This window comes from Triticum dicoccoides, chromosome 5A (genome assembly GCF_002162155.2).
Source record: "Triticum dicoccoides isolate Atlit2015 ecotype Zavitan chromosome 5A, WEW_v2.0, whole genome shotgun sequence".
Classification (NCBI taxonomy): Eukaryota; Viridiplantae; Streptophyta; class Magnoliopsida; order Poales; family Poaceae; genus Triticum; species Triticum dicoccoides.
The window spans coordinates 29,129,636-29,139,852 of record NC_041388.1 but is presented as its reverse complement, the minus strand read 5'-3'; the positions used below and the strand labels follow the sequence as shown (position 1 = coordinate 29,139,852).

Below are 10,217 nucleotides of genomic sequence, written 5' to 3'. Positions count from 1 at the left end.
TGAAATAAAATGTTAATCATGTACTTGAAAAAAAATAACGTGTATAAGAAAAATGTTTCTTATGTATAGAAAAATGTATAATTTGTAAGAAAAAAGTAGACATCAAAATATATACCTGAAAAATGTTAATCCTGTAATGGAAAAATGTTTGTTTAGTGTATAAAAAATAAATTTCATCAAAAAGTATAAATCAAAACATATATTTGGAAAACAAAGTCATGTATTTGAAAAATGCTAAATGAGTATAAAAATGTTCTCACTATACAAGAAAAATGCACAATCTTTATGAAAAAAGTATACCACTAAATATATATTTTTAAATATTAACCATGTATTTAAAAAATGATAAACATGTATAAAAAGACCTACTATATATAGAAAATGTACAATGTGTATGAAAAAGGTAAAAAAAAGAAAAATAGCAATAAACAAAAAAACCCAAGAAAAATGATAAGGAAAAGGTAAAGGTAAATATTACTAAAAACCAACATAGTGAAAAATAAAAAAAAAGAAAGAAACAAATGAAACCGAAGCAAAAAGAAGATACAAAGAAAAACAGAAAAAACAAAGAAAATAAAATTAATAAACCAATCACAACAGAGACCGAACGAGCGAACGCACGACTGAGAACACTATTGTGGGCCCACCCAAACGCGTGGGTACTTCAAGCGAAGGGAGCTGCCATCTCGCTATAAACGAGATATGGCTCCAGTGGTTATGTTGGTTTTTTTTTTAGGATATTTTCATTCATATCACGAATCAGTATAAAGCAGTTGACCCTTACAAGCACACTGAAACGCAAACACAAAGGACCATGAATACCTAGAGTACCCTAAGATAATCATAAAACAAGAAGATCTCCGGAGCCATGTGTCATCATCCTTGAATCTTAAGAGAAGACCCCTGCAACAGAAGGATCTGCAACGAGTCGCAAACAGGTCATCATCTTCGACCACAGTACAATTGCCGCCATGTTGCTTCCTCCTTTTTTTTGACACCAGCGCTGAGATGGCATGGAAATCAATCCAACACACCTGCAACAGCCGTCGCCATCTTTAGCTTTGAGTATCGCGAAAGGTGTCCCTTCCAAAAGGAAGAGAACTCGAGTCATCCGACCGGTCCAGCACCGCGGTCGGGCCATCCGTCCGGACAAAGCAGGATCTCCCACCAGTATCAGCACAGAAGAAGGAGAAGAACAGCAACAGCAAATCATACCAATAAGGAAGAAGAAAGGTCTTCGTCTCCCTGCATCCATCGCCCATCTGAGGACCCAAACGGCCAGTGCCATGGACTCCAACCACCATAGCCCGCGACCTCGACGAGATCCGGGGATCCCCAACCCCGCTGGCTCCTAGACGAAGGCAAAAGCCTCACCTGACCGCGAATGGAGCCCGAAGAAACTTATTCCGACGCGACACCACGGCAACGGCCTCGGCAACGTCTCCCTCAACCATAACCCTACCACACACCCACCTAACGGCTTCTTGGGTAGGTCCATCCGAGCCAGGCAACTGTACAACTCACATGGCAACACCCCGGTGGCAGTGGCAAACCCTAAACGGCGCCCTCTGCGCCCGTTCTTCGATCTATGCAAACGGGCGCACACACCCCACGCCGAGCTGGGCTGGTCCATATTCCCTTCCTTTTCTGTTTTAAACTGGCGCAAAAGAGAGCTATCGACAGGATTCGAACCCCCCACATCCTCGTGCAAGCTAGCTTCGATAGCCAACTACACCAATCCCACCGATGTGGTGATCTGCAACCTTTTTTATCATTTTGTTCTTTCTTCCGTTTTTTTTCTTTTTTCCTTTTCTCTTTCCTTTTTCTAATTCAACGGAAAAAGTTCATCGAATTTGATGAACCTTTTTTCAAATCTGTTAAACTTTTTCAAAAGTCGATGAACCTTTTCATTTTCGATGCACTTTTTTCAAACCCGAATCGGTGAACTCTTTTTTTTCAAATTTGGTGAACTATTTTTTAGTTGTGAACGTTTTCTAAAAATTGATGAACTTTTTTCAAAATTGGTGAACTTTTTTTCAAAATCGATGAAATTTTTTCAAACCCGATATTGGTGAACTCTTTTTTTTCAAATTTGGTGAACTATTTTTTAGTTGTGAACGTTTTCTAAAAATCGATGAACTTTTTTCAAAATCGTTGAACTTTTTTTCAAAATCGATGAACTTTTTTCAAATTTGATGAACTATTTTAGAAAACCGATGATTTTTTTACTTGTGAAAGTTTTTTGAAAATTGATGAACTTTTTTCAAAATTGGTGAAATTTTTTCAAAATCGATGAACTTTTTAAAAATTTGATGAACTATTTTATAAAACCGATGATTTTTTTACTTGTGAACGCTTTTTGAAAATCGATGAACTTTTTTTAAAATTGGGGAACTTTTTTTTCAAAATCGATGATTTTTTTTTAAATTTGCTGAACTATTATAAAAACCGATGAACTTATTTTTGGAAACGGATGAACTTTTTTTTCATACGTTTCTTTGAGTGGAGGATGAAGCGTACGTTTTTTTTAGTGAAAGAACGAAGCATAGTCTTTTTAAAGAGAACGAAGCGTACGCAAGCGTGAGCTGGCGAGCGATTCACTGAATTGCCTCGTGATGGGCTGGCCCGTACCAGGTGCTACGTGGGCGCCAGAAACTCCAACCGGCGCTGAAGGCGCCGGTTAGGAGCTCCCCGGTGGCAGTTGCGTGCTGGCCCATTTTGATGTAATTTGTTTATTTATTTTCTACCTATTTTGCGTGCTGGCCCATTTTGATGTAATATTTCCTCCCAGTTTTTATTTTGCATTCTTCTTATTCTTTTTGTACCTGTTATTTTTATTTTCTTCAGTTACATTTTCCGTCTGATTTAGAAATTTAAAAAATCATGGATATTTCTTTAGTACATTCTCATATGTAATCTTTACAGATTCTCGGGCCACATGTTTTATGTAAGTTCTTATTACGAAAGATGCTCCTGCTTGCAACTATTTGGTCAATGGGCACAACTATTCGATGGGTTACTACCTTGCGGATGGCATCTATCCACCATGGGTCACATTAGTCAAAACAAGTCCACGTCCAAAAGGTAACAAAAATATTCCTGAGAACTTTCAATTACATTACCAACGGGACTCCTCTTGAGCCAAAGTATGGTACAAATAGGATCCTGGCATTCCTTGAAGAGCATTGCAGGATCGAGAATTGAAAGTTCATGCTCAGCTCCAAGATGATCTTATTGAGCATCACTGGCAATGTGAGCATGAAGTGGAGGTCGGTGTTGATCGCGGGATCTGTCGAGGGGTGGAAGGACTCCGTGAAGTCGAGATCGTGAAGTTGATGAGAAAGCCGGCCATGGAGAGCGGGAGAAAGTCCGGTCCAGGAGACGACGAGCATCGACGGTGGCGTGGCAAGACTGGCAGACGCAACGGGTCGCGGCGAGGCTGCGTGGTGGGAGACGGCGGAGGACCTCCGCGAGCACTTCCTCGGGTAGCCGCTGCGTCTGGTCCATCTCCGCCACTGCTGGATCGCCGCCTTGCCTTGCTCTTCTCTCGGCATTGGTGTCCAACAAGAAAACCACCCTTATCTCGGGCTCGAGGCTGATCTATTCTCTCCTCGGGATGCCCACAAGAATAATTAGAGGACTGGAGCTACTCCTGAATCCTGATCCGAATGACCCAAAACACTCTTTCACGAAAAACACTCTTTCACGAGCGAGCCTCCGGACGCCTGAGATTGTAAAACATACCACTAGACTTCCGGAGATTAAAAATTACAGTAAACCAACAGTAGAGAAAAGGGACAACCGCAAACGTCTTCGACATATCAGGCTTTAAAGATAGCAAATGATCCATCGTCCCTTGACACGAGATCTAGAAGTCAGCTGAAGAAGCATTGGCTCAAGCATCACCCCACGCATTACATACTTGCAATCCATCACCCCCGGTCCAGAGGGTTGGAAAAACCCGCACCATGCCGCAGCCGGCGCCGGAATGGACATCGTCAAGGTAGGGAGGGGAGAGCGGAGAGTTCTTGCTCCAACACGTCATCATCGCCACCACCTTGTTGATGTCACAAAGGAAACAAAAACTAAGGAGAACAGAAGGGAACGGACAGACGGGCTCCTCTTGCCACCAGGCGAGGAAGAGGAGGGGGGCCGCTGCAGTGGTGTGTGGGGTTGAAACTTGACGGCAACGGCTTAGGGTTGAGAGAATTGCACTTCCCATGCCATGATTTGTGACTGAGATTTAGAGCACCTTTAGCAGACCCCATAAAATCCCAATCTGCATAAGTGTTTTGCAGTTCGCGGAAAAGTGCATATGTAGGCCGGCGCGGGCGAGGTCACACTCAGACCCCGTATAATCAACCCGTAAAGAAAATATTCTCCGAATATACCAAACAGACCCACAACTTGCTTTTTTTAGTCGTCTTCTTCCTCGCGTAAATCCGGCGGACAGACGGACGAGGGAAAACGCGAGACGAGCACGGCGCGGGCGGAGGCCAGGGCGGCGCAAGCGGCGGCCGGATCGAACCGCGGGTGCATCGAGCTAGCTCTTCGAATCGATTGAGCTGCTAGCTAGCTAGCTCGCTCTTCGAATCGATTGAGCTGCTAGCTAGATAGCTCCGTTCAATGGATTGAGCTAGCTAGCTAGCTCCGCTCGAGAGCCGCGGAGCCACGGGCGAGCGCGGCGGCCGGGACGAAGGGCCGGCCGGCTATCGGACGGCCGGCGGGTGAGCGCGGTGGCCGGGCGGCGGACGGCTGCGGCGGCTGGGCGAACTTCATGGTATTGGCGGAAGCAAAGATTCCTCAACCGCCAACTTTGACCGCAACTACAATAGAAAACAGCCTTGTGGTAGAAGAATAGAAAAATTCATCCTGGACCGTCAAATCGAAGATGGATGGCCCGTATTCTAGTGGTGGATTTGTGCGCTCTTCTTTGCAGAATAGTCCCTTACTTCTGTTTTTTTTTGCTTCGATCTCCTCTCTTCTTTTGACCTGTCATTTCCTTCTTCCTTCCGATGTGAGCAGCGGCGGCCGAGGCTCGAAAAAAAAAATCCCCAATCCTAAAGGCAAGCCCATCTTCCTCTAGCTTGCCAATGACGACGGGGGTGTAGATCCTGTACCTAGATCGGCGACCTTGGCCACTGTAGGCACCGTTCCATCTCCGCCCCAACGAATCTAGGTCGTCTCGCCGGCGGCGGTCGCCGGTCGGGCTGCCCGGGCGGACCTCTTTTGTGCTGCGTTGCGACACTGCGCGAGCAAATCTCCAGGTATCGTTCTCCGACGTCTAGAGGACAACCTCGATCTACCATGTTCTTACCCCATCGAGTCATTGTCCACATGTGGCTTCTCGATCTACTATTTTTCTTGCCTCATCCAGCCATTCTCCACAGGTAGCCCGCCTACCCCCATGCCTAGCTCGGACATCTGCTGATGGCAAAGAACAGACCTCGGGTCTTCAGGAATGCAGGTTTGCCATGCACCAAAATGGTTCTTTCAATTGAGATGAAATTAGGAAAACAGTACAATCAGCCACATTGCCCTTCTTCTTGTTCCATCATATAAGTATCTTGAGCTTTGGTGCGCACCTTATTAAACATGATCCATTATATGAAGTTCTAGAAAACGTTGTTACTGACCCATTCTGGTTGTTGTGATAAGGAAATCACACTTGATTATTTTCAGGACCTCTGGAGACCCCTGCCACATGTGATCGAATGTAGATGAAAAGAGCGTAAAAACTAATAGAATGGAGTACCATTTCTGGGAATAAATGATCATTCAATGGGTAAGTATCTTCTTGTTGGATCTATGGTTATTTTTTCTTATTCCCAGAAAGCTTTCTATATTTGAGTTAAGATTTCGTCATACATGAACAAACAGGGAGAAAATATTTTCAGTTGGCTTGAACCAAAAGATGCTGATGCATATTCTTTCTTCTATCGCCTGTAGCCGAGGATAGTACAACGATTGTACCGCAACCTCACTCCTCAAACTCGCTGACTCGTTTTGTAGCTAGCCCTGACCTCTGTAGTTTAACTAGCAGCAGAGCACCTCTGTAGTTTAACTAGCAGCAGAGCACCTGGCCTGTGTAGCAGCCATTCGAATATTCTGCTATCACTTGTTGCGTGCCTGCCCAACAACATAACAGAAGCAAGTATATATCCTCTTTGTTAACATGTATATAGGTCAGATCGTTTGATGTATTGCTGTTGTTGTACAGAAAAATCATGTTGCCGATCCATTGCTTGAGGAATTTGATGATTTGGGCTTTATTTTAAGCAGAGGCAAATGTTTTCCGTTAGTTAATCTGATGTACTAGTATTAGTAGTCAAGGATGAACTTCATAGCAAGGAAATCAAAACAAGGACAAGAATTCTTTCTGCCAAATTAACCCACCACGTGCTAAGCAGTGAGTCCATGAGTACCAACACGTGCACATCTAGCTACCTCTAGCTAATGGGAAATTAGCAAAAAAGTGAGCCGTGTAACTAGAGAACAAACAACAACCATTCAAAGATTAGCAGCAGCCATCGCGAGAAGATTAACAGGTGAGTGAGCAAAGGGACAAGAAGGTGCCGTCGTGGTCGGGCATCGTTTTGCTTTAGTGAAACAATTTTGTTAGCTCTTTGCTCTTTTCCTCATTTGGTTGTAATAACACTCTGATTGTAAAATAAAGGCAAAAAATTTACCTCTTTGTATGCAAGAAATAAGCTCTCCCCTGTATGGCAGAATTTATACCTGACCAAATTGTTATTGCAAGTTTAGTGATGATATTAAGTGAAGTGTACAAATGACTATGCAGCATACAGTTCTCTTCCTGCTAGTCAAATGATATTATTAATGCATACTCATTAGATTAGCTCAGGAGCAAATATTTTTAAGTACGGATGTGTGATACATACATGGTCTTGTGCTCAAACTGATTCCTATATGTTTGATGTCATCTTTCCAGCACATAAAACTTGATGAGCAAGAAGCACGAGCACCGGAGGCAAGCGCTACAACTTTTCTATTCTCTGCATTCAAGATAGCACAACACTAGAAATGTCCATGCCATGTTATGTATTGCATGTCTCTTGTGTATCTTCTGCTGCTCCAGATTGATAATGTACTCGACATTAGTGAGTGAGATGGTCCAGACTCTAGAGTGACATGTACTCAAATATTTGTGCCTGAGATGGTTTCACATGTACTCAGATCTTTATGCCTGGGATGGTCTAATTAACTAGACGTGTTCTCAACTATTTATGTGTGGGATGGTCCAGTTTCACATCTACTCAGATCTTCATGCCTGGGATGGTCTAACTTGACGTGTGCTCAACTATTTGTCTGGGATGGTTCAGTTTGACATATACTTGAATGAGATGGCATAAATTTAATGTGTTTACAGATATTGTGATGGATATTGGCAAAAAAAATTAGGTGCCAGCATGTTCAATTTTTGCTTGTAGAAGCCATTATTTGTACTCAAGTATACATGCAACAGATATGTGCAAAGATGAGGCCTCAACGTTGAGAGGATTTGAAAATTTGTCTTATTTACCGAGGACAAAACGATTAAATATGAGAAAGTTGAGGTGATTACTATAAAAAATGTGTTTTATATCTACATATTAGCAGGGGGTTTTCCATAAAATGTCCATGAAGTGGACTGGGATATCTCCACTAGAATATGGGCCATCCATCTTCGATCTGACGGTCCAGGATGGATTTTTCTATTCTTCTACCACAAGGTTGTTTTCTATTGTAGTTGCGCTATGCAGGGCCCTGACAAAGTTGCCCTCAAAATTGTAAATACAAGGGTTTCGCGTTTGCGTTTGCAGGGCCCCTTAAGGGGTCTGCTCGGGCTCGTTTTTTTGACTGAAACTGCAAAAAACGGTTATTTTGCGGGTTTGACCACTTATGCGGGGTCTACTAGAGATACTCTTACCCAAACATGAGGCGGGTGAGAACTAGCAAAACCATATACAAAGTTACATTGCATTGTCGTTCTGAATCAGAGGGGAAAACTGAAGAAATCTACGTATTGCAGGAAATGTATACAAGGCCCACGATGAGCCCCCCCTCGGGCTACATCAAAGCATGAAAGATAATGACCCCAATAACTAAAAACAAGCAGCAACAAGCAACATCATCCGATACTCAAATGGAACAACGCCAACAACATGCAGCATTTCCAGCACACCATAAACGCCTAACCATATTCAGTGATATTACCAGTTGCACATCTCGAGACAGATCATGAGTCGTAATACATACAAGCTTTCGCGTCAACGTCATATGAAATGGGACTAACTTGTCGACAAGAGCAAGTCTGATAATGCATACTGACATTTCAGCGAAAAGGAAGTTGCGAGCTTAATCTTCAGCTTCTGTTGGCGTGTAGACAGCTTCTTCAGTGATTGTAGCCTCAGCCTCACCGATCTCAGTGCCTTGTTCATTTGACTCCTTCAACTCCGCCTGTGACAGGATAACCAAACATTTGTTCAAGTAGCTCAAGACAAGGTTTGTTGCAGAAAATTTCATATATAGGTAGAAATTCCTGCACAATACCAGAGTTGCTTTCAAGTCTGTCAGTGCAGCTTCAAGTCGCTTATGGCAGTCTGGGACCATCATCCTCGACTCAGCTAAAACATTTTCCTGCACATGTAGAAGGCATTAAGATAAGATGTACTACCAGGATCTTCACATTGATAAAGTGACTTGGAAGAGGAGCAGGGAGACCAATAACTAAGTGCTCCCGTTGCATGTCCAAAAACGGACCCTAAGATGTCGATGCAGGTATGAGATCAATCAATATGAAACAACTATCTTTTCCAATCCCAATTACATCAAAACCAATTTCATAACTCATCAAGCATATGTATGCCTTAAATATCTTGCCATGTCTGATAATACTAATAGCTATATGTAAAACCCAGAAGAATGTGAACACGGTAGTACTCTGAAGAATGCATATGCCACTTGTTCATTCAATACGCAATTCTGCTTCTGAGTTAGAACTCTTTCCATTCTGATGCTCTATACAGTGCCTTACATCTAGTAAAAATTTGACAAATGTAATTGTTTTTTAACATAAAAAATCTTGGCTGAAGGAAAGATAGGTTTTATATCAAGCAATCCACATGGACTGAGCGCAAAGAAACAGAAATGGGTAATCCACATTCAAAGAGCCACAAGAGACGATACATGCTGAATTTTTTTATGCCGGGCCTTAAGGATAAATAACTGGGATGGACTAGAAGCAGAGACCTGACGTTCCAACCAACATAAAACCATTACATAGGCTGCATTGACAGAAGTTAGCAGTAATATCATGGATACCCAGCCGTAACAATGCACAGATTACTATGTACCAACCAACCAACCAACCAATCAGAGTAACAGTTGACAAACATCAAAATGTTACTCAGGCCAACCAACCAATCCTCAAGGCTTCACATGGTAGATCCCTCTACACTTATCCACAACAAGTTCAATGACATGCCATTCTAATAACAAAATTTATTTTAGGAAATCAATAACAGAATATGTGATTGGCCTGCCCATTTTACCAAGAACTGATTAATTAGTGGCCATATGACACAAATAACTACCCACCAAGCAAGTAGTGACTAGATCAGCATCCATAAACTAATGAAACCATGCTCCAAGGGACCATTCTAAGGATAACTAACATATGATCCTACTATTACCAGTAAGTACTATACATGGTCGGTAATTGTGTTGTTAATTAAACAAGAAGAACTGTAAGCAGAACTGCTGAATGAGAGATCTTGAGTCACCTGCTGCTTGAGATCATAGGGGTCGGCGCCCTTCTCCTTCATGTCGGCGGTCTTGGCGGCCTCCTTCTCCACCTCCTTCTCGTAGGAGCGCAGCTCCTTGACGATCCTCTTGCACGTGGACGTCTTGATCTTCAGGTTCCTCAGGGTCGCCATTCCGAGATGCGACGAGGGCCGGGATCTGGATGGCGCACCGACACACCCAAAAAATCGCGGAGGTTAGTTCGGGTTCAAGTAGTCACTGGATTGAGATCCAATCCAATGATTCGGCGCTCTTTTTCTCCTCGTCAAGCTAAGAATCTAGCATGGGGTAGGGAAGAAGGGTGGGGGAGCTCACCTTGCTCTGGTTGCAGCGTGGCCGACGGAGAGGCGGCTGGCAGGGAGGCTTGACGGTGGTGGCGGTCCTCCTGTTCCGGTATGGATCGGCGGTGGCTC

General features: G+C 43.3%; 1 protein-coding gene and 1 long non-coding RNA gene across 3 annotated transcripts; one reads left to right on the top strand and one right to left on the bottom strand.

The window, feature by feature from the left end:
- The first annotated feature begins 4,982 nt into the window (after positions 1 to 4,982).
- On the top strand, positions 4,983 to 7,270 carry LOC119298908. Of its 2 annotated transcripts, none has more exons than XR_005146024.1 (4): positions 4,983 to 5,267; positions 5,391 to 5,467; positions 5,683 to 5,785; positions 6,953 to 7,270. It is a non-coding gene; the product is annotated as an uncharacterized LOC119298908 (long non-coding RNA). The 2 variants fall into 2 exon arrangements; XR_005146023.1 differs by having other exon boundaries at positions 5,659 to 5,785.
- Positions 7,271 to 8,085: 815 nt separating this feature from the next.
- Positions 8,086 to 10,211, bottom strand: LOC119298907 (tubulin-folding cofactor A-like). The gene is made up of 4 exons (XM_037576215.1): positions 10,120 to 10,211; positions 9,786 to 9,963; positions 8,554 to 8,640; positions 8,086 to 8,460 (listed from the first exon to the last, which is right to left on the bottom strand). The coding sequence occupies exons 2-4, from the start codon at positions 9,936 to 9,938 to the stop codon at positions 8,359 to 8,361; spliced, it is 342 nt and encodes a 113-aa protein (XP_037432112.1). The 5' UTR covers positions 9,939 to 9,963; positions 10,120 to 10,211; the 3' UTR covers positions 8,086 to 8,358.
- Positions 10,212 to 10,217: the final 6 nt, after the last annotated feature.

Coding starts and splice junctions, on each gene's coding strand:
- LOC119298907 (XM_037576215.1), bottom strand. CDS start 9,938: ATGGCGACCCTGAGGAACCTGAAGATCAAGACGTCCACGTGCAAGAGG. Junction 8,641..9,785: donor CCTATGATCTCAAGCAGCAG/GTGACTCAAGAT, acceptor CTACATGTGCAG/GAAAATGTTTTAGCTGAGTC. Junction 8,461..8,553: donor CAGACTTGAAAGCAACTCTG/GTATTGTGCAGG, acceptor ATCCTGTCACAG/GCGGAGTTGAAGGAGTCAAA.